This window comes from Heloderma suspectum, chromosome 2 (genome assembly GCF_057233095.1).
Source record: "Heloderma suspectum isolate Gila_16-S chromosome 2, 16-S_ref, whole genome shotgun sequence".
NCBI lineage: Eukaryota > Metazoa > Chordata > Lepidosauria > Squamata > Helodermatidae > Heloderma > Heloderma suspectum.
Genome location: NC_139459.1, coordinates 339283894 through 339307750, shown reverse-complemented (window position 1 = coordinate 339307750; position 23857 = coordinate 339283894). Strand labels below are relative to the sequence as shown.

General features: G+C 45.4%; 1 protein-coding gene across 1 annotated transcript in view; it reads right to left on the bottom strand.

Annotated features, from left to right (window-relative positions):
• The window catches only part of GABBR1 (gamma-aminobutyric acid type B receptor subunit 1), a 72842-nt gene that overhangs the window by 15692 nt on the left and 33293 nt on the right, over positions 1 to 23857 (bottom strand). The window contains exons 8-15 of the mRNA XM_084829846.1: positions 22299 to 22400; positions 15339 to 15404; positions 12567 to 12758; positions 10795 to 11037; positions 8818 to 8881; positions 8344 to 8421; positions 6937 to 7087; positions 5843 to 5975 (exon numbers count right to left, since the gene is read on the bottom strand). Coding sequence (XP_084685972.1) covers positions 5843 to 5975; positions 6937 to 7087; positions 8344 to 8421; positions 8818 to 8881; positions 10795 to 11037; positions 12567 to 12758; positions 15339 to 15404; positions 22299 to 22400 — 1029 coding nt within the window. The remainder of the gene's footprint in view (positions 1 to 5842; positions 5976 to 6936; positions 7088 to 8343; positions 8422 to 8817; positions 8882 to 10794; positions 11038 to 12566; positions 12759 to 15338; positions 15405 to 22298; positions 22401 to 23857) is intronic.

The following is a 23857-nucleotide window of genomic DNA, read 5'->3' as shown; positions in this document are numbered from 1 at the left end:
CATGTCGGGGGGTGGGGGAAGAGAGTTCAGGTGCCACCTTCATTTTCCATGCTGTGTGTCAAATCCCCCTTCCTTACAGTGGAGGCTGGTGGTTCCAATGTCAGTAGGGTGGTGAATCTTGTCTGGGTTTCTGTCAGAACTCTAAAGGAGCTATGCAAGGTGCTTCCTTGTATAGCTCCTTTAGAGTTCTGATTGGTTCTGACCAGGGGCATTGCTAGGTTCTTAAAAGATCTGGAGCACAGTCCCATAACAAAAATTTGTGCATGCATATATCCAAGCCTAAGTGCACATCTAATATGTGTGTGTGTGTATATGTGTGGTGTGTGCATGCAGTGTGCTTGTGTGTATAGATTACATACATACATACATACATACATACATAAGAAGTGTGCACTGACCCCCCACCCCACTTCAACTCAGACCTCAATTCAGCATTTTGGAAAACAGCCTGCTTCTGCTCAGGCCAATTTGTAGTCAGACCACTTCAGCTCAGCACCAAACCTGAGCCAATGTTTGGAAAAATGAGTCTTTATGCTTCCTGTTGACTACCATGGGAAATTAGGGGAAAAAAGTAACTTTTTTCTCTTGGTCAGAACTGGATGATAATTTCAGGCATAGTAGCCCCCTAGAAGTAGATTACACCTGCCCATTGTCAGAAAAAAAGAGGTGCAGGGTTTATATTTTGATTTTCTTTTAAAGGGAACTGCCAATAACATTTTTATTACTTTGAAGAAGTGGATAAAAATTTCAGGATTCATTGCCCCATTAGAGCAGATCATGTCTGCCAGATTTCAGAATGATACCCACACAGGTTTTTGTGCAAGGGTGGCCTTGACATTTTGAGGTCTCCAAAAGAGGACATACTTATCTCCCTATGTTCCTTGTAGACCATTGTTCTGAAAATTACAGACAGACTAGAGTTGTCCCTAGGTAAGAAACCAGCAAAGTTTCAGAAAGATAGGTGCAGCAAGTTCATGTGGAAGGGGAGTTGTCCAATTTGGGGGAGGGAGTGATTTGCTTTCCCTTCCATTCACCCCTTCCCCAACAGTTTTTGGGTAAATCTGTATGAAAATGCACAGTTCATTAGAGGTGTCTCCAAGGCAAGAAACCTGCAAAGTTTCCGAAGGATATACATGCATGCAAATTTAGAATTACTAGAATTTATTTACATTTCACCAATGTTAGCAGCAGGGGAACATGGGTGGGAAGGTGTTATTGCACTCATGTCCTGCTTGTGGGTTTCCTATGGGCACTGTGTGAACAGAATGCTGGACTAGATGGACCTTGGTCTGATGCAGCACGGTTCTTATGTTCTTAAATAGAGAGTGCCTCTGAACGTGTGCAGAATGTTTTTCTTTCACCACTGAGCACTTACATTCTCCCCTTCCAATTCTATTCCACTTCACGCAACCATCCCTCCTATCCTACCATCCTCCAGCAACTCTTCATAAAAACATGTCTTCTTTTGTGCAACTCCTCTCTACCTCCTCCTTGTTATGCCCAAGCTCTCATTGTATCTTCTTCATTGTATATAACTTCATTTGTGCCAAAACTTCACCAGGATTCAGCCAATGAGTCTGTTTTCAAAACTAGGGCTACGTTATGGAGAAACTCTGAGCATGTACTAAGTGCCTTTCCTCACCACTGAAGCTAGAGTTCATGCAACCCCTCCCCCAACCCACAAATGACAAAACATGCATAGGACTGAGCTGAAAGGGTAGTCAATTCATTAGACGGAATTGGGTAGGCACTGTATTAAGCTTGCAGTACCATGCTCACAACTCAGGACTTATTTCTGAGTAAACATGCAGAACGTCAAGGTGCAAAGCTCCCTGCAAAAGTAACTTGTGCTGGAATCCTATGCACTTTCCTGAGAGAAAGCCTCATTAACCATAATGGACTTCTGAGTAGGCATACATGGGCTTGTATAAATGAGCAGTATTTATCTCCCCTCCACTTAAAAAACAAACCAAAAACTATTTTTATTAAAGCTTTGTGGTCATAGGAAGCTGTCTTATACTGAGTCAAACCCTGGGTCCATCTAGCCCAGTATTGTCGACACTGACTGGCAGCAGCAGCTCTCCAGGGTTTCAGGCAAGATTCTTTCCTAGCCCTACCTGGAGATGCTGGGGATTGAACCTGGGACTTTCTGCATGCCAAGCACGTCCTCTGCCACTGAGCTACAGCTCTTCCTATTGCTGGATAATGGCAACTGACAAACAAAGCAGCCCCAGATTTGTTTCTCTGCAGCCATGCGAACCCACTTTTCTCAAAGGCTGGAGTGAGGAGAAGGAGAAAAACCAACCCTCTTGTCTGTTTGTATAAAGTCAAATACAGTTCAGCACCTCTCTTGCTCACCAAAGAGAATTCTCTTTAAGAATTCCCAAGATATGCTCTGGGTGGAATAAAGAAAAGAAAGAAAGAAAGAAAGAAAGAAAGAAAGAAAGAAAGAAAGAAAGAGGAGGGGAGGGGAGGGGAGGGGAGGGGAGGGGAGAAAAGAAGAATGGTGATTGGAAATGTGCACGGGGGTGCGGGGTAAAGAGAATTCCTAAGCCAAGTGGCTCCTTTCAGAGAGGTAGTACTTCAGAGGAATTTAGAAGGCTGTGGAGGGTTTGTAAGGATTGTATGTAGTTAAATGAACTTAATGAGGTGAGGTGGCTGAGGGCTTTTTCGAGCTTTTCTAAAACTGTAGAACCTATTTAAAAGCTCCAGCAGTTTCTCGATCATGACGCCACATAGTCCTAACCCTCCCTTTGGGATTATTTGAGTCCTACAGCTATTTAGGAGAAATTAAAGTGGAGGGGGAGAAAGACGTTTGTGGAGGCTGATTGGATCCTTTGCTGTACTGAAGCTACTAAACTTCTGCAGAAGTCAAAGGTTCCATTTTGGGGCAGTAAAATCAGATGCTGTGTGAAATACCAGTATTTCACATGGAGCTCTTTCTTCCCTTCCTTCTCCCTCTTCAAAATTTCATTGCGGGCAAGTTCCCAACAGTGGGCATGTAAGAGCAGAAAAGTAGGGGGAGAGAGGTTTTTTGCACCTCAAAAAAAAACCTACACCAGAGATTAGGGTTAGTGACCTCCTAATGGTCATGTTAAACACCTTCTGATTAGGTTCTCTAATCCCCTGGGTAGCTTGACAGTTTTTACTTTTTGTTTTAGACTTTGAGAAAAGGAAACTTTACGCATGGCTAACGCAAAAGCCACTAGACCTGACTGTCTGAAATTTGGTAGGTTCAGTCAGGCCAGGTCTCCAAATTCCATGAATTTATGTGTAAGCACAAAAAAATTATAGCTCTTTACTTTGACACATTTTCTTGAAAATAGCAAATTTTACCTGTGATTAACACAAAACCCACTGGACCTAGCTGCCTGAAATTTGGTATATTCACTCAGCTGCATAGGGGCTACCAAGCCACCAAATTTCAAGTATTTATCATATAAACCCAAAACGTTATGGCCGTTTTTGTTGTCCAATGCAAGTCAATGGGAAAATGTAAAAAAAAAAAAAAAGGCAATTAGGACAGCTCAAAAGTTCCAGGGCACAGCTCAACACAGATCTGGGGCCCATGCCCAGGTGAGCTTCCCAAACAATGCCCCTGGTTCTGCTTGAAACCTGGAGTGGATTCCCCACCCCACTGACATCGGAGCTACCAGCCTCCACTGTTTCCTCATATGAAATTGGCCAGGCCTGTTGGATTGTTATGCCATAAAATCTATTTTGTTTCACAAATGCAGGCTTATTCCCACCTTCCCAATCTTCTCACTTTCCCCTCAACCTCAAGCCTGTCTCTCTCTCTCTCTCTCTCTCTCTCTCTCTCACTCAGTTTTGGCTCTTTCCTCATCCTATGGGTGAGGAACAGTGGTCAGTAAACTTATGCTAAGTAATTCTCTACTGCACTGAATTTGCAGGCCAGAGCACCCTCTCATCTGGCTCCAATACCACAGAGAGATATAAAAATAAAACAAAATGACACATACTATTGTCTGAATAGGCAATTACTGGGTTCATATAGAAGTCATTCTGAAATGTCCTCTTGGGGTGAAAGTGAGAGCTGCCCATAGAAATCAATGGAGAAATGCAAGATTTTACCATAACTGAGATGGGACAGCAGTGTGTCCACCCTTCAAAACAAAACAGAGTTCATGCTTTTCGTAACTCTAGTCTTATTTCATTTGAGGTCTTTTAAAAAATGATTTGTTTTGTTTTTAGTTTTTAAAGCATTTTAAAAAGAGCCCTACCAATTCCAATCCCAATGCGAATACTGCCCAATATTCCTATATTACAGGCTGGAGGTGCTGTGTCTGAAAGCATACAATATAGACCACTGTTAATACTGCAGATTGTGGAACAGGTTGAGTAAGTGGCATACAACAATCCTACAATGCTGTTCCTGTGATGTAAGCTGGAGTTGTGCTGAGGTTGAGAGAGTAGCATACAACAACCTGGTATGTAGTACAGCGTTCCTATTGCAGGTTGTATGGGAGGGGTATCACAACCAACCTGCATCATGATCTCCAGATTATCAGATGGGGCTGAAATTGATAGCTAATCCAATTCCCTAATGAAGGGTTTAAGACTGCCACCTACTTGTCTTTATTGGTAAAATACAACAGCACAGACCAACATCACGTAGATTATCGAAGTATCGGTAGTTAATTAAGATTTTTCATTGCCTGAAACCATAAATAATATCTCCATCTAATGGGTTGGAGGAGTGTGCTAAAAGAGAGGGAAAGTGGTTTATAACAGCCCTGTAATGTACTCCACTTTAATATGGAATGTCTCGAGTAGGACTGAGTCTAGCTTAGATTCCCAACCTAAAAACCTCCTAACAAAACACCAGGTTGAAGCAAAGGACAATCTCCTTCAATTGCTCCCTTGTGCCCCTTTCTAGCCCAAATCAAGTGCTTGCATGCACAAACCTTGTATAAGACATTTTGCACTTTTAAATGTTTAAAAGCTTTAAAAAAAATACACACACATTTCCCACAAAAACATAACTATAGTCCAGCCTCCCCAATCTGGTGCCCTCCAGATGCTCTGGACTACAAGTCCCAGGATTCCTGACCATTGGCCATGCTGGCTGGTGCTGATGGGAGTTGAAGTTCAAAACATTTGGAGGGGACTTTATTGCTACCCTTTGCTATTTATGTATTTATTTGATTTGATTTGTACCCCGCTTTTCTACCAAGAAAAAGAGCATTCAGGGCAGCTTACAGTCATAAATAAAACTAGATTAAAACAAGCTTTTGGTGTGTGCATGTGTGTGTGAAGTCACTGGTGCCTGATCACAGCTACTTTCAGTGGAGGCTGATGGCTCCAATTCCAGTGGGACTGTGCATCCATTCTGGGTTTCAGTCAGAACCAGTCAAAACTCTAAAGGAGCTATCCCAGGTGCTGGACCCCATCCCCAAAATAGGTTCAGAACCTTCAATAACTCCCTTAGAGTTCTGGCTGGTTCTGGTTGAAAGCCAGAATGGATTCATAGCCCCACCAAAATTGGAGCCACCAGCCTCCACTGGCTACTTTCAAATCATTGGTTTTCTCCATTGATTTCTATGGGCAGCTTTCACTTCTGACATGGAATCACAGAGCTGTGGGAGGCTTTGTAAGCTATCTAGTCCAGCCCCCCTGCTCAAGGCAGGAAACCCAGAGCTACAGTATCCCCAGCAGATGGCTGGCTGCCCAGCCATCTGCTTAAAGACCTCTGACCTGGGGGAAGAAAGAAAAGGATCTACTGAAACTGGAAACCAGCCCTGTGTGTGTGAACCTAGACATAAGGTCTATGTTCAATCACAGGACGCTCCACAATGCTTGCCCTAGAGGGGCCCAAATGTACCTGGCAAACAAAGGGGAAGAGGTCCTTGCTGATGTGAAGGCCATCCAGCCCGAGTGGGAAGACAGCCGCCTGTGCCAGCGCGCAACCCACTGCTGTCATGTTGTTGAGGTACGGCTGTGAGTTCTGGATGTATCTGTGAAGGGATGGAAGCTGTCAGAGACCCAAAGTAGGGGGGGTTGTATCTTAAAAGGTCCAGACCCAGCTGCCCTCTATCCCCAGGCTACTGGCAACAAGAGATTAAGGTACCTGGTCCAGACACTGCAGCTCAAGTGCTGTGGTGGCATCAGGAAGAGGGAAAACTGTGACCACGCAGTCCATGAGACACAGAGAAAAGGCTGGTCTGGCCCTTGAATAAAGGGCAGGGACCGAAGGCAAGGAGAAGGTGAAGCCCCAAGGTATCCCAGAGAAAGGTATGGGACGAGTCAGCAGCAGTCAAAGGAGAAACATAGGAAGCTGTCTTATACCAAGTCAGGGTTAGACAAAACTGGAGAATAGCCAAAATCATCTGAAGAAAAGCAGAGACTAAGTCTCAAGATGTGAAAACTAGAGTTTTATTCTTCGAAGTAGGGCTACTAAATCTCAAGATGCGAAAACTAGGGCTACTTTGAAGAATAAACTCTAGTTTTTACATCTTGAGACTTAGGGTGCAATCTTATGCGTGTCTAGACAGGCTGGCTGGGGAATGCTGGGAGTCATAGGCCTTTTTCCTGTCTAAACATGCATAGGATTGTGCCCTTAGTCTCTTATATAAAGTCCATCTAACTGAGCATTGTCTACATCAGGAGCGGGGAACCTGTGGCCCTCCATATGTTGTTGGACTAAAATGCCCATCAACCCTGACTATTGGCCATGCTGGCTGGAGCTGATGGGTGCTGGAGTCTAACAGCTTCTGAAGGGCCACAAGTTCCCTACCCCTGGTCTACACTGAGTGGCAGTGGCTCTCTGGGGTTTCAGATGAGAGTCTTTCCCAGCCCTGCCTGGAGATGCCAGGGATTGAACCTGGGACCATTTGCACAGAAAGCATCTGCTCTGCCACTGAGCTACAGCCTTTCTCTCTACAGCAGAGTGGCCATGTGGGGTTGAGCATCACCCACCTGACGTGCCCGTTGTAGATATTGAAGGCCAAGCAGATGATGGCCAGTAGGATGCCCACACTGGAGAGCACCGAAACAGAAATGAAGAGCTTCTGAGAGAGGTACCGGAAAGTGATGATGACTTTTGTGTAGTCAGCTGGTGGGACACCCCCTGCAGGATATGGGGGAGAAGAGAGACACAGGGGCCTAGTCATCTCATATTCCTTTCCACCAGTAAGATCCATGTAAACTGTCACTTTTCTTGGATGCACATGGTTCTATCTGCCCCCCTGCAACCCTGGAAGATGGAGGACTGAATAACATCACTCATTTTGTCACAGTGAGGCCACCTTGCACATGGATAGCTCTGTGTACTGATTGGCCAGAATGGCACAACCAATGCTCACTGCTTCCTCCTGACCCAAGCCATGTTTTCCATGGTGTATGGAGCAGCAGCCTTGGCACATACTGGGAGTCGACTTGTAACATTCACACAAATGGCAGCCACCATGCCTAAAGACAACAACGTGTGGAAGTGTCTGGCCATATTAAAAATGCTCATGGAAATTAACCTCGACACGTATGGAGCAGTGGAAAGGGGACCCTCCTTAGCATGCCTCCCACATTCTCTACCCATGGGACCCCTAAGTACCCTTTTCCTTTCCTTGGATTGTGCTCCTCTGCGTATCACTGTAAAGTATTCTACTGTTTGCTTCGATGAGACATCCTTGAGGTGAGGCACTGCCCATGTCTACAGAGCTCCTCCCAGACTGTCTAGGACTGAGATAAGAACACCTATGTCCCTCAAAAATGAGTCCTCTAAACCAAGAGTCTTCAACCTTTTCAGATCTGGGGTCCACCTTTAGCCCAAACATGTATTTGGAGGTCCAGTTCTTAATTTGTTTTTACCATATATTTTTACGGTGGCATTGGTCCACCTAGCTTTGTATTTTCAACACACTAACTGGCAGAAGCTCTTCTCCAGAGTTTTAGTCACAGATCTTTCCCCTACCTGGAGATATTAGAGCCCTTCTGCATGTAAAGCATGTGCTCTTACTGCAGAGCTACGGCCCGTCCCCTTACAAGTCTGGTCCCTCTTCCATCAGTTGCATGGGCTTGTCTGGGAACTGAACCCATGACCTCTTGCAGTCAAAATGAGAATCATATTACTGGACCTATCTAGGACCTGAGTTGGTTCAATGGACTAAAAACTTCTGTTAGCTACTGCTGCTGCTACTAACAAAGCATCTAAACATGATTAGGCACTGTACAAAAATTGAAAAAAACAACAGGTCCTGCTCACAGGCTTACAGTCTAAAAGACAATCTACTACTTCTATATCCCCAAGCTCTTAAAATGTTTTCAGTCCCCATGGAGATCTGATTCTCATCTGCACACTGTGAAAAAGGAGATCCCTCGGTCTCTTACCGATCCATTTTTCATTATTGTACCAGGAGAGGTTATCCTTGGTGCTGTCATAATACCCGATCTTCTTATAGATGCCATCTGTTGGCAGAGGGAGGCATTTCAGACAGTAGATTCAAGCACTGGGTTGTGTGGGAAGATGAAATGAACTACTAAAGGACTGGTTTTCAAGCTATTTAAGTACTGGAACTGATAACTAATCAGATTCAATAATAAAATAGTTCTAGGCTGAGGCAATGGATAATTTGAAGGTCAGGAAAAATATTATGCATGGTACAGGGTGGGTATTGTGTGCCATGGTCTCAAAGAATCAAATAGTTGTCATCCATCCAACTAGACCCCTATAGATCATTGTACACCATCCAAACCACAATATGCTACAGAGAACAGCTGCCTTGCAGAAAAGTGACAGAAGAGAAAATAGCTCCAGACCACCCAAGATGACACAAACCCAGCACAATGGTGACTCTTGCTCACCCTGAAGCTGCTCGATGAGAGTCCAGGCCATCCGAGAGCCACTGGCATCAAATACCACATGTCCCTGGTGAGAGAAGGGAAGTGTATTAATACAGTGTCCCCAAGATTCAGCCACACAGGTGAGCAGTAAGGTCTAGATCCTCCAGTCTCCCTGTGGTGCTATTTGTGCAAGAGCACCCAATTCTAACAGGAGATAAGAGAAGAACAGCTGTTTAACTCTTGTAGAAAGGAGTTTCTGGAGAGCATGTGTGAAATATTACTTATTATTACATTTATATCCTGCCTTTTTTCCTTCTGCAATGAACCCAAGGTGGTTCATGTGGTCCTTCTCTTCTCCACAACCCTGTCATGTAGGTGAGGCTGAGAGTCAGTGGCTGGTCCAAAGTCACCCACTGAGCTTCATGTCTGAGTCAAGGCTAGAACTCAGATCTCCAGAGTCCCAGCCCAACACGCTAACCACTGCACCACACTGGCTCATTGGCTTTACAATGGTAAGATCTGAAGTTGGAAAGCTGTGGTCAGCTTGATCATACTGTGTTCCACAATTCCACTCACTCATGCAATATTGTGGTCCTGAGTCTCAGTTTTGTGGTAGCATTTAGGTTCCTGAAAACCTCAGGGTTGTTTTTTTTTAAGGCATTCAAAGTTCTAGCCATCATTGTTATGAGGACACATCTGAAAATGTACAAGCAATCGCAGCCAAAAGATCCTGTGGCCATAGGCAGAACAAGTACAGTTTTTGTGCCCTGCTTGGAATAGTTATCCCTCATTGTCAGGTGCCCAGCCCCTGGTTTCCTTTGTTAGTCAAGCTTTTATTATGTTAGTCAAGCTTTTGTTAGCATAACTTTTATTATGCAAAATACAAACAAACAGGCCTTGTTTCAGGCTACACTCAGTATCCTTATGCAGCAATTGACAAGAAGCTTTTCTAGCAGGCTTTGCATAATAAAGGAGACTTCAGGTAATTTTGTTGTTGTTACTCTTCTTCGTGACCCCATGGACCATAGCACGCCAGGCCTTCCTGTCCTCCGCTCTTAAAACACCATGCATGAGACTTGCTACTAAACTGCTACAGACCCCACTTCTCAGACTGAGTGACCCACCAAGCCCCGCCCTCAAGGTGGGTCTTTCCACGGGGTCACCTTCCTTGCTGCAAGTCTCTTGGCCCGCCTCATTACCCTGTGTTGTTGTTGTTGTTCAGTCGTTCAGTCGTGTCCGACTCTTCGTGACCCCATGGACCATAGCACGCCAGGCCTTCCTGTCCTGCACTCTCTCCCGGAGCGTGCTCAAGTTCATATTCATTGCATCCGTGATGCTATCTAGCCATCTCATCCTCACATCTACCCTGTGTTGCTCCTCCCTTTTCATCTGACTCTGGGGTCTCTTATTCCTACCCCCTACCCCTCTTCATCAGGAGCCTGTGTTCTCAAGGGTTCAGGGGACAGCCCAGCCAGGCTATCATCCAACTGATTAGACCACAGCTGGGCTTCACCCTCTGTGCCACGGATATCCTCGCAGGGCGCCCCCTCCTGCAACCTTGACGCCTTGACAAGCTCCTTCCACTTCCCCCTCCCCTTCTGACTTAGATCAGTTCCCATGTCGTCTTGGGGAGTGTCTGCAGAGGTGCTAGGCCCCATCCTTGCGCTCATCTATGGCCTCCTATAACCCTTTCCTTCCCATCTAGCTTATTCTGATATTTGTTTGCCCATCTCTCCTTTCCTGCCACAACAGTGGTGCTTCTTGAAAGCTCCCCCCGCCCTCCCCCCACCACATGGTCTGCAAAAGTCCAAATAGCAGGTTTGGAATGGGAATGCAAAATCATCCATTTGAAGCAAAATAAGCATGTTTTGCATAATTACATACTTTACAGAAGTAGGCTCTTTGGCACAGAATATTAACAGACCCGCCTGCAGCTAAACGGCGGGTAACTTGTATACTACAGAATATGCTCAGGAGACTAAACTCAGGGCCACTCACCGAGACTCCCTCAAAGGCCGAAGAATTGAGCGCCCGGTAGATTTCGTCTGTAATGGTCCGGTTGTTGTAATTGAAGTCTTCAAGCCTCAGCCCCTTCTTCACCAGCTCAGCGGAGGTCTTATTGAGTGCGAGAGCCAGCGCCCAGATGGCATCATAGGCTAGTGGGGCCTCCTGGAAGCCCCCTGTCTCTTCTGGGGTCTTTTCCACTCGCTTCGTCAGCTTATCAATGAACTCTTGTGATGTCTGGAGCAGGGAAAAGAAAAAGTAGAATTCTGTCCTTACGCAGAAATTATTAGTAAGGCTGATAGAGAATGTATTCTTCTTTATCAGTGTTTTCAAATTAGGATTTTATTTTTCTGCGTTTATGGAGCAACAGTAACATTCTCAGATAAACAACAGGACACAAAAACCTTACTATCAAACTGTGAGAATAAGTTCATCTGAAAGATGTATTGTATTCCGTTATAAAACTGAATGCCTAGGAACCAAAGTTTTGTTGTTCAGTCATTCAGTCGTGTCCGACTCTTCGTGACCCCATGGACCATAGCACGCCAGGCCTTCCTGTCCTGCGCACTCTCCCGGTAAATGTAAACCAAAGTTTACATTTTAAAAAAAGGAAAAAGATCTGCAATACGAAATTCCTTCAGAAGTAAGGTGTTTTGTTGTTGGTGTTCTTTAATTTTTGTTGTCTTTATATTTAATAAACCTGAATTTTTGTTAATTAACATATTTATATAACATTTTTCTAAGAGGTTCAAAGAGGTCTACATTACAACAAAAATACTACTTAAAAGCCAACAATACAGTATTAACATAACATAAACAAATGCATAAAAAGAGCCACAGAAAACAACACTGTCAATATTTGGATGTTCAATATCTGGAATACCCTCCCACAGGATGTATGCCAGCCACCAACTTGGTACTCCTTTCAGCACTCCGTTAAAGCCTTTTCATTTGCCCAAGCATTTTAAATTTAAATTTTAGCAGACTGAAATAGTTTTTATGCCTCTTTTATTGTACTGAATGTTTGATTTGTGTGCATACTGCCCTGAAACCCCCTTTTGAATGAAGCTGAATAAATTCATAAATAACTAGTCAACCCAAATCCTGACAGAAAAGGTGTCTTTTGCACCTCCTTAAAATGCTATCAGAGAGGTAGGTTTTCTCAACTCTTAGGAAGGAGGTTCCATAAGTATGACAAGGTGTGTATGTGTTGGATCTAGACTTAGTCATACTTTGAGTAGACCTATTGAAATCAATCATGAGAAACGGACGTCCCACTCATTTCATTTGGTCTACTCTAAGTGTGACTACATTTGGATCCACAAGTGTAATTACTGTAATAGTGCAATTCCTGGCCATCACAGTCCAAACTTGCTGCAAAGATGGCACGGGCAATATGGCCTGCTGGCTAGACCTCAACTGGTGAGTGGGCTCATACGGAGGGGTATGAAGGCCCCAGGTCATACAAGGTTAAAACCAGCAACTTGAATCGGGCTGGGAGGCAACAGGGCAACCAGTGCAGCTGGTGCAAATATTAAGAGAAAGCGGCTTCCCAAATGACCATGCAGTGGCCCCTTTTGCCCTAGGGAAACGCAACAATACACAAGCAGAGTGCATTTCCGTTATCGCCAAGCAAGTACAACCAGCCTGGAGCGTGAAGGTTTCCAAACCAGAGAGTATGACTTCCAGACAGGTCTGCAAGGCCTGACAAGCTCTCTCTCTGTCCAGTGTTCCTAAGTCCTTTGCCCTTTGTGGCTCTTCCTCACCATATTGGAGATGCTCCGGGTGTTCTCTGGATTCAACATGACAATCTCCGTGGTGATGTGCCCCTCCACTGCCTCCCTCATCTCCTCCTCCGTGCAGTTAATATTCGCATCCTTGATGCGGAACCAGTTATCAGCATACCAGCCAATCAGGAACCACACGTATTTCTTCCCAAACAAGCGCTCCTTGTATACCTGTCCCCAGTGCCAGAAAAGAGGAAAAAGAAGGTTAACCAACAAATAGGGCAAGCCAGCTGGTGTGCCTGCCTCTCTGTCCTTAGATTCATACTCTGTTCAGCTATAGATTCTTCTACTGCATATCTGGTCTCCCATCCCACATGTTGTTCCTTAGCATATACTAGTCTGTTACTCCCCTCAGACCCCAGTACACATATACTTCTCTAGCTATATAAATCACCAAACTTCCATTTATTTCAGTGATGTTTTTGGACACACCCCCCCCACTCCCCACTGTCCAAATTGCCCCTTCCCAAACCTGTTTGTCATCATTCTCTCTCTCTCTGCAGGGTTTTGTTACCTACAGTCAGGGCCAGAAATATTGGAACAAGGATAACTGTTTTGGCAGGTGGCCTCCGTACACCACCACATTGAAGTTGAAAGGAAACACACCCAGATGGGAGCGAAGTCAGGACTTTCAGCTGTAATTCAAGGGGGTTGACAAAAGTGGGAAATTAACCACTCAGGAAGTACAGCCAGTGGCATACACACACACCCGTCGTTGGTGGCTCATAAGTAATGGAACAAACCAACATAATTTCAAACTGAAGGATTGCCTTTAATACCTGGATCAAAATCCTTTGCAGTCAATGACTGCCTGAAGTCTGGAACCATGGACATGACCCAAAGCTGAGTTTCCTCCCTTGAGATGCTTTGCCAGGCCTTCACTGCAGCTGCCTTCAGCTGCTGCTTGTTTGTGGGTCTTTCTGCCTTCAGTCTTGTCTTCAGTAAGTGAAAAGCATGAAAAGCATGCTTGACTGTAGATGTTGACAATGACATGCCTACCTCCTCAAGAGTGTTCTTGACCTGGCTAGATGTTGTGAAAGGGTTCCTCTTCACCATGAGCAGAATTCTGCGGTCATCCACTTTAGTTGTCTTCCATGGTCTGCCAGGCCTTTTGCTGTTGCTGAGCTTGCCAGTTAATTCCTTCTTTTTCAGGATGTCCCAAACTGTTGTGTTGGCCACTCCCACAGTTTTTGCTATCTCTCTGATGGGTTTATGTTGTTTCTTCAGCCTAATGATGGCCTCCTTCACTCACATGGACACCTCTTTGGACCTCATGTTGGGGGTTCCAGTGAACAGCTACCAAATGCAAATGTAACACTCAGAACCACCTCCAGGCCTTTTATCTGCTTGATTGGTCATGGGGTACCCAGGAAACAGGCCCCACCTGGCCATGCAGCTCCTTGTCAGCCATTCGTTCCATTACTTATGAGCCACCAACGATGGGTGTGTGTGTATGCCACTGGCTGTACTTCCTGAATGGTTAGTGCCCCACTTTTGTCAAACCCCTTGAATTACAGCTGCAAGTCCTGACTTCGCTCCCATCTGGGCATGTTTCCTGTCAACTTCTATGCGGTGGTGTACAGAGGCCAACTGCCAAAACAGTTATCCTTGTTCCAATATTTCTGGCCCTGACTGTACATTTGCATGCAGGGCATAGTTAGGCCCTTGAGGCTTAACCTTTTCCATGCCACACTGGTTGTACACTTGCTCCTTTTGTGAGCTTTTGTCTCCCACTCCGACTTTAAATGAAAAATCTGTGATCCCCTCTGCCTTCCTCTACTCCACAGAAGGCCATCCTTGCACACTGTACACACGCTTCCATTTATACATTATTTCATGCAAACTCACCCATCTATCTGACTTCCCTGTCCACACCTTATCTACTATCCCTGCTCCCTAGCTATCTCTCCCCCTTCTCAATACACATTTATATTCTTCATAACACCATCGCCTCTGTTCATACATTCAACCCAGTGGAGGTTGGTGGCTCTGATTTCAGTGGGGCTGTGAATACATTCTGGATTTCGGTCAGAACTAGCCAGAACTCTGAAAGAGCTATCCAAAGTACTGCACCTCACCCCTAAAGTAGGTTTAATACCTTGGATAGCCTCTTTACAGTTCTGGCTGGTTCTGACCAAAACTCAGAGTGGATTCAAAGCCCCACCGAAATCAGAGCCACCAGCCTCCACTGATTCAACCTCTGTCCATTGCTTACCTTCTCTGACATAAGCCCCCCTCCCACAAACACAATGTAGTGTGGAGGCCCTTTCATGATCGTAAGACCCCACACTTTTGCTGAATGTATGAGCATTAAATAACCATGTGGACAGGGCCAATCATCTCTCTTTCTCATTTGATTTGCACCCTGTGGGGAGGATTACCAAGTAGGAAAGGACTGCACTATCGGCCCCACCCACAAGGCAGTTTCATTCTCACACACACACACACACACACCGATCCCAGCAGTGTGGGATCACACCACTGGGAAATGGGCTTTCACGCTGCTCTGTGTGTGTGTGTGTGTGTGTGTGTGTGAGGACTAGGGGCCTCTGACACGTACTAAGTGCTAGAGGACAACTGAGCTAGGTATGGATGGCAACCCTAGAGAAGGACTTGCCAGCAGGGGAGCCATTCTAGTAGCATCATCATGCCTGCCATGCCCTCTAGGGCCACTGATGGGATGGAATTAAGACAGCACTCTCCCTGCAGTCTCTGGTACTCCCAGAGGAAACTCCACCTCTGAGCACCCACCTCACAGAAGACCTTTCGTGCCTCAGTCTCATAAAAGAGCCCAACGATGATGCGCGCATCCTGGCGCTGTAGGGAGGGAAATGGGATCAGATGGCCAGAAGACATTCCCACAGAGACAAGTACAATCAAATATTAATCACAGATGTGTGAGCATGTAGTTTACCGAGCGCACATACACACGTTTCTGAAATGCACACCTGTTTAAATTTATAGCCTCTTACTGTCCTCTTCCTCTTACTGTCCCATATATATATATATATATATATATATATATATATATATATATATATATATCAATATCATTACTACCATATAGAGGCTAGAGAGCTGCTTAATCAGACTCACTTCTGTACCACATACAGTGAAAACACACAAATGCTCTCCCTCCCAACCCCCTGAAAAGTGCATGGGCATGTATCCCCACATCTGTTCTCTCCCACACATTCCCAAATGCACACACTTGCCGGCTTAGATTACATGAAACATCAGTGAGTGACCATCCCATAACCCAGCTGCAAAACTTAAATCACTACCCATCTACCAAAAAAAAATAAGAGATGTTTCCTAGGGTATACCACAAGCATACATGCTTGAGTGTACTTATAGTCAGGTTTCTTACATGCAAGCCATGCTACTATCAATCTGTTTCCATACATACTGGGGGCAGGAGGTATCACACCTGCATGCTATAAACCTGGAATGTATCTAAATGCATAAATGGTTACAAAGCTGTTCCATTGACAACATGTTTTCTGCTTTCTATTGGCCTGAATGTGTAAATAGAAATGTGTTTCTAGGGAGAACAGGCTATACTTAACGTGGCTCCCAGAATTCCTTGCTTCTCTTCCATTATGTTGATCCATACACTGATAAACATAAACACCTGCTAATATATTGATTCCTTGACACCACAGCAATGTAATGACCTAACAAGTGGGAAAAAATATGGCAAAGGAATTTCTCATAGATTGCAGAAACAAAACCATGCAGCCTGGTGTCCTCCAGTTGGGTTGGGGTACAAGTCCCATAATTCCCAGCCAGCACAGGGAAGGCTAAAAGAATTGAGGAAGGCTACAAGAATTGCCTTGCTGGATCAATGGCCATGCTAGCTAAGGACAATGGGAATTGTAGTCCAACCCATCTGGAGGGCACCAGGTTCAGGAGGATGCAAGAACTGCCTTGTTCAATCAGACAAAGGGTCAATCTGAACCAGCATTATGTTTCCAACGGAGGCAATTCTTGGATACCTCTGGAAGCTCACAAGCAGATCCTGAATGTGATGCCCATTCCATGTTCCAGTCAGATCGAGGTATACTCCCTCCAATTACGGAAATTCCATTTAGATATTGTGCCTAATTTGAATTTGTCTGAACCTTTTAAAAAGCCACCTAAGCTAGTGGTGTCAGTCAACATATACTGTGGTAGTGAATTCCTAATTGTGCTAAAGAAGTACTTGCTTTTGTTTGTCCTGAACCTGCAGCTAATCAGATTGGCACATATTGTTGTCAGAAGAGCCCAGCTATGAATTCTGCACGCCTGAAGGAGACGAGGCACTTGGGGAGATATGCACACTGCCTCTTGTTTTTTTTTTGCAGCGCTAGTGCCGATGAATCTGTAATGCTGTTCTATTAATGATTAATAAACCATGCCGAGCCTGGTTTTCTGATGTTGCGATTATTAACATAGAAAATGCCAGCTGCTATGGCTGTTCCCCTGTGGGGAGAGGGGCACAACGCCTATGTGCCCCAGACCCACAGGGTCCTGATCAGTGGGGAGCCGATGGCACAGCGCCTGCAGCGAGAGGCAGGTTTTGCACCACCTGGACGACGTCCCCGCATGAAGCTCTTATTTTGGCCCGCAGGAATGAATGCAGATACTCTCACATGGATGAAAGCGAGTTGTATTCTGAGTGCTGCTGCTGGACACTTGTTGCAAATGTGCCCTGCATATATATATATATATATATGTATGTATGTATGTATGTATGTATGTATGTATGTAGCTGCAGTATCTGGCTCATTCATTCTGGTGGCATCAGCTCTCCCTGGAGCAGAAGCTGTCAGGAGGACGGGGATCTGCCCATCTGTCAGTTCAGGGCACGGCAGCTGCCACCAGAACAAGCCAGGCACTGAATTTCAGCGGCTGCCTCTTTTTCTCAGCAGACAGCAAGGCCCGCAGCGGGTGTGTGGCAGTGGCACCTGCCGATCTTTCCTGGCTGGGAACACAGGGCAAGACAGACCAGGCAAGTGCTGAAAGCTGACTTCTCCATCCGCTGCTGCTTGGATACTGGCTGCAGACAGAGGTGGAGCCTGGCTCCCTTTTACAGGGGTTAGCAGAGGCCGCCAGGATGTAGGGCAATGGATCACAGCTGATCCCTCATTAAGGAGGCAATCCTATGCACACTCACTTGGGAGTAAGCCCCACTGAATTATTTGTTTGTTTACCTTACATATTTATAGGCCACCTTCCTGGAGAAAGTCCCCTCAAGGCCACGGACAACAATATAAACATGAAATCCCAATGATACATCATACGAAGACTTTAAAATTCCAAAAATCCAAAGATAAACAATACTTTAAAATATGATTCAGCCAGCAGCACAAGAAATGAATCAGCTGCATGTACAATACAATTGCATCACTTGGCATAAATAGGTCTCCAAAGCCTTCTTGAACAACATGAGTGAAGGGGCCAGCTGTGCATTTCTTGGGAGGGAGCTCCACAGATTAGAGACCACTATTGAGAAAGCCTTGCCCATCAAATTGATCTTATGGGGGGCCAGTGAACAAAGCCTCTGACACCAATCTCAAGTCATGGGCGCAGTCAGTCATGTGGGTACAGGTGGCCCTTCAAAGAACCTGGCCCCAGACTTTTAGAGCTTTAGGAGTTAAAATCTGCCCTTTGAATTGGAGCTTACTTTCAAGCAAACATGCTAGGTTGTGCTGTCAGATGGCAACATATAAACTGGGCCACAGGGACAAAACTTCAACAGACCCACACAAAGCCCCTAAAGCCTTAAGCTGCTCATGCAACACCACACATGTGACATGTGCAGGGGTAGTGCTGCTAGCACTGCCTCAACACCGGGTTTTCCCTGGCCCACCACCTCACCCACATCATCCAAGTGTTGCACGTGGATGCCTGCATAGGGGAAGCCTACGCCAATTAGGAACCCTGCATGATGGAGGTTGCTGATTGCAGAGAAGCCTAAATGGATTGGCTTCCCCTCTACAGACATCCATCCCCAGTGTGTGGATGGCGGGAGGCAGGCCTGGAGAGTCGCATGTCATTAGGGATGGGGCCAGAGGTGCAGTCCTGTTGCCCCTTCTGTGTGATACCCCCTTCATGCAAATATCTCACAAAGGGGGCTTGACACATTTGTGGGCAGCTGTCCTCTACATATACATATGCACCATATTTAGAAATGCCTCAAAAGCTCAGAGAAACGGAAAAACTCTTGCAAAACTTCACCAACACATCCCCAGCCTCGAGTGGCTAAACTCTGAACTCCAAGGACCAGCTATTGCAGAGAGTTAGAACTATTATGTGCTATGTCATCAGAGTTACATATAAGCCTCTGTAAGGCTGTAGATGAATGGGCCAGCTTGTCTCCATTTCTATGGGCCCTCGCATCAGTTTCACAGCTGCGTTTCCTATGAATACATAGCCTTTTATTAGGAGTCTGAAGTCAGCAGAAACGACAACCTCTGGATTCCACGCTGTATCTTCTGCCAAGGCAGCAGAGACAGACTTCACTGTTTGACTAAAAACTGCTGCCTTTTACTATGCATCTGTAGCTGGGTAAGCTTCGGTCTCCCTGCCTATGATATCATCTAGAAGCCAGAGCGATTTTGTCCTTTTTATTTCCTTCACTGCATTTGTGTGTACTCCGTGTATGTTAATTGCTTAAATAAACCTGTGTGTTCTGATCTATGAATTCTAATTAAACTTATCTCACCCCAGATCTCACCTTGCCCCTCACAGCCAAGTTACTAAGAAAGCATACGCTAACCCTCTAGGGGGCTTGAGTGGTTAGAGATCGGAAGCTGGCAGAGTTTCACTCAGAATCCCAGATACAGTCAGAGCCAGAAATATTGGAACAAGGATACCCGTTTTGGCAGTTGACCTCTGTACACCACCACATTGAAGTTGAAAGGAAACACACCCAGATGGGAGCGAAGTCAGGACTTTCAGCTGTAATTCAAGGGTTTGACAAAGGTGGGGCAATAACCATTCAGGAAGTACAGTCAGTGGCATGCACACACACCCATCGTTGGTGGCCCATAAGTAATGGAACAAACCAACATCATTTCAAACTGAAGGATCACCTTTAATACCTGGATCAAAATCCTTTGCAGTCAATGACTGCCTGAAGTCTGGAACCCATGGACATGACCAAATGCTGCGTTTCCCCCCTCGAGATGCTTTGCCAGGCCTTTACTGCAGCTGCCTTCAGCTGCTGCTTGTTTGTGGGTCGTTCTGCCTTCAGTCTTGTCTTCAGTAAGTGAAAAGCATGCTCTATTGGGTTGAGATCATGTGACTGACTTGGCCATTGAAGAACATCCCACTTCGTTGCATTCAGAAACTCTTGGGTAGCTTTTGCTGTGTTTTGGGTCATTATCCATCTGCAATATGAAGCGGCGTCCTATCAGTTTGGCAGCATTCGGCTGAATCTGAGCAGAAAGTATAGCCCTATATACTTCAGAATTCATCCTGCTGCTTCTATCAGCAGTCAGGTCATCAATAAACACCAGTGACCCGGTTCCATTGGCAGCCATACATGCCCATGCCATAACACTGCCTCCACCATGTTTGGCAGATGATGTGGTATGCTTTGGGTCATGAGCTGTTCCTTTCCTTCTCCATACTTTTCTCTTCCCATCATTCTGGTACAAATTAATCTTGGTTTCATCAGTCCAAAGAATCTTATTCCAGAACTGGGCAGGCTTTTTTAGGTGTTTGCTTGCAAAGGCTAATCTGGCCTGTCTCTTCTTGAGTGTTACCAGTGGTTTGCACGTTGCTGTGAAGCCTCCGTATTTACATTCATAAAGCCATCTCTTGACTGTAGATGTTGACAATAACATGCCTACCTCCTCAAGAGCATTCTTGGCTTGGCTAGATGTTGTGAAAGGGTTCCTCTTCACCATGAGCAGAATTCTGCGGTCATCCACTTTAGTTGTCTTCCATGGTCTGCCAGGCCTTTTGCTGTTGCTGAGCTTGCCAGTTAATTCCTTCTTTTTCAGGATGTCCCAAACTGTTGTATTGGCCACTCCCACTGTTTTTGCTATTTCTCTGATGGGTTTATTTTGTTTCCTCAGCCTAATGATGGCCTCCTTCACTCGCATGGACACCTCTTTGGACCTCATGTTGGGAGTTCCAGTGAACAGCTACCAAATGCAAATGTAACACTCAGAACCACCTCCAGGCCTTTTATCTGCTTGATTGGTCATGGGGTACCCAGGAAACAGGCCACACCTGGCCATGCAGCTGCTTGTCAGCCATTCGTTCCATTACTTATGAGCCACCAACGATGGGTGTGTGTGTATGCCACTGGCTGTACTTCCTGAATGGTTAGTGCCCCACCTTTGTCAAACCCTTGAATTACAGCTGAAAGTCCTGACTTCGCTCCCATCTGGGTGTGTTTCCTTTCAACTTCAGTGTGGTGGTGTACAGAGGCCAACTGCCAAAACAGTTATCCTTGTTCCAATATTTCTGGCCCTGACTTTAGATCTCTCAACCAAAGTAACTAGCCCTCTGGCATAATGCATGAGCTTCACTGCTCTTTTACCCAGTAAGTGGTGGTAACTATGATTTCTGTTTGTATTTTAGGGGGGATTTATTCCTGATAAAGTAGCTGGAGTAACTAGACACCCTTCAATCTGTTTTTTCAAGTAACCCCTGGAATGCCAGAGGAAGGAGAGGGCTAAGCTGACATGGTCATCTTTTCTGCACTACGCAAATGTTTTCCATTAGCATATCATACAGGCAGCCATGTTTTGAATTCCAAAAAAAGAAAAGTGTATTATGGGAGTGAAATGCCTTTTCTGATTTTCCTAGCCATTTGGACATTAGTTATGGGCCAGCTGTTGTGGGCTACTTTGTGGTGTTCATTCTAGGCTGTGAGTGGGCGGGAGGGATGATATTGTGTATTGTGGATGAACACTTTTCATATTGTATTGTTTTTAGATTATGTTTTTATGTTGCTTATTTTTATTTGTATTAATGTGCTGACGACGGTTTATATTGGTTGCTTTTTTCTGTTATATTAATTATGGATTTTTGCATTTGTGTGTGTAAGTTGCTTCAGGGCTGCTTCCTGCAGTGGAAAGCAATGCATATGTTTAATATTACAATAACAACAACGACAACATAAAGACTCTCCAAGGAACCTCCAAGACATCATGCCATCCCAAAGAGATTTTACTTGATTGTTCTCCTGGCTTTTGACCTTGACTGCAGCTCAGACCTTGCTCTGGAAAAAACCCTGTGTCTGGTAAAACGCTGCTTGACCATTTTCCTGCCAAATTTACTACACTACAGTACACATCCCTGTATTTACTTAGCAAAGAGCCAGGACTCAATTTAGAGCTGGGCAGAGCTCATGCTTCATATGTGGAAAGTCCCAAGTTCAATCCCTGGCATCTCCAGGTAATGGGAAAGATTCTACTGGGGACATTGAGAGCTGCTGCCAGTTGAGGAAGACGTAGTGGGCTAGATGGCAAATTGTCTGACTTGGTATATAAAGTAGCTTCCTATGCAATTGGGAGGGGTCAGCACACAAACACCTCTTTTTGTGCCCTTGCTTCTGAACCTGATGCAGAGATAGTATAACTTGGAAGGTAGGTCCTAGAGACTGTAATCATCACAAGGGAGAAGACGGTCTCTACGGGATGTTACACCTAAAGCTGCAGGTGGCGCACACAACCCTCAACCATTCACAGCCAAGCACACTTCTGTCACCTTGAGATTCTTGACAGGCACAGCGGGGTCAGAGAAGAAGCTCTGGCGGAAAGTGATCTCAATGCCAGCTTCTTTGACACGCTCCTCTAGATCATCCAAAGTCTGTGGGAATACAGAAGGAGGCATTGTGACAACAAAGAAATAGGGCTTGGGGGCAATGCTTCAGCTTAAAGAGTACTACTGAATTAAGGGGATAGTTAAGGGTTTTAAAACATCCAGTAATGCATGTATTCTGTGCTTCTACAACCTCACTGCAAAAGCATAGCATTTGGTATCCAGAAGAAAACACAGTTTCTTGAGAAGCTCAGGTTTTACATTTTTATCAAGCTTCTAGCCACTATGGCTGTTGGGGAATACCTGGTAAAATCTCAGAAACTTTTTGTTTTACTGGAAAGGGCTCTGCATAACCCCTTGCCTCTTGCTGTGGGAAGCAAAATCAAACCAAAGAAGGAATCTTATGGCCCCTAGACAGAGTCTGGGGGGCCATATTCCTGGATCTGAGGTTGGAGGCAGCACTCTGACCTCAGAATGTGAGCTCCCTGACCCCTCCCTCTCCTTCTTGCAGCCGGTGCAGGGAGAACGGCACTGTAACTGCAGAAAGGATGGAAAGGGGCATGCCAGTGGGGGTGGAGGGAACTGGGGAGGCTGGCTCACAAAGTAAGCCCAGGCCTCCCCAACCTCGTTCCCTCCTGCTCCACAGAGCCCCAGGTAAATGGGCGGAAAAGCCCATCTAGCTAACATGCACAGTGGGAGGAGTGCGGAGGTAAAAATCACCTCCACTGCTCCTCCCGCTCTGCATTGGATAGCCGTAAGCCTCCGAGCCCAGAGGCTCCATAGGATTGTGCCCTAAACTGTTCAAAATAAGCAAAATATAGATGACGATTGGGTCACAGAATTTGGTTTATCTTACCATCAAACTACATGTTATGTTAAGCACACCTTTTGAAGCACTTGCTTACAAGTGGCTTCTCTGTCGCTCTCACATTTTTTTTTTTAGAAACAGCAACCTCACCCCCCAATCCAGTCAGGGCTTCCGTGGGGCGGGAGGGTTTTTAACCCTTTCTTTCCTGCGCTGCTTTCTTACTAAGAATCCCTTCTCCCCCCCCCCCCCGCAAAAAAGAAGCAGCAATTTTCGCTCCTAATGGTGCTATTTACTCCCCTGAGTAATAGCCTGCTTGTTAGGCAAAGGCCTACTCATGAACAAATCAGGAAACAAGCATGGCTGGGGAGCTACCTATAAAAGACAGAGGAAGCAGGAGCTCAAGGAGGAAGAAGTTCTGTAATGATCCAATGAAAGAGAGATAGGAGTCTATGGAGGAAAAGTTGAATGTGAAGATGCCATTTCCCCTTACTGAGGTTCAAGTCGTGCCCAGCCGTCCCTCCCTCACACTGGGTCATAACCTAACACAAACGTAAGCACCCTTAAGGTCATTAGTTACAAGTCCATTGAAACCAATGGCCAAAGGGTCCCAATCCAGGTTAACAAGTATGTTCAGATTGGAGTCCTGCAGCCGCTTCTCCTGCAAAATAAAATGGCCAGTTTTTCAACTGTTTTTTTT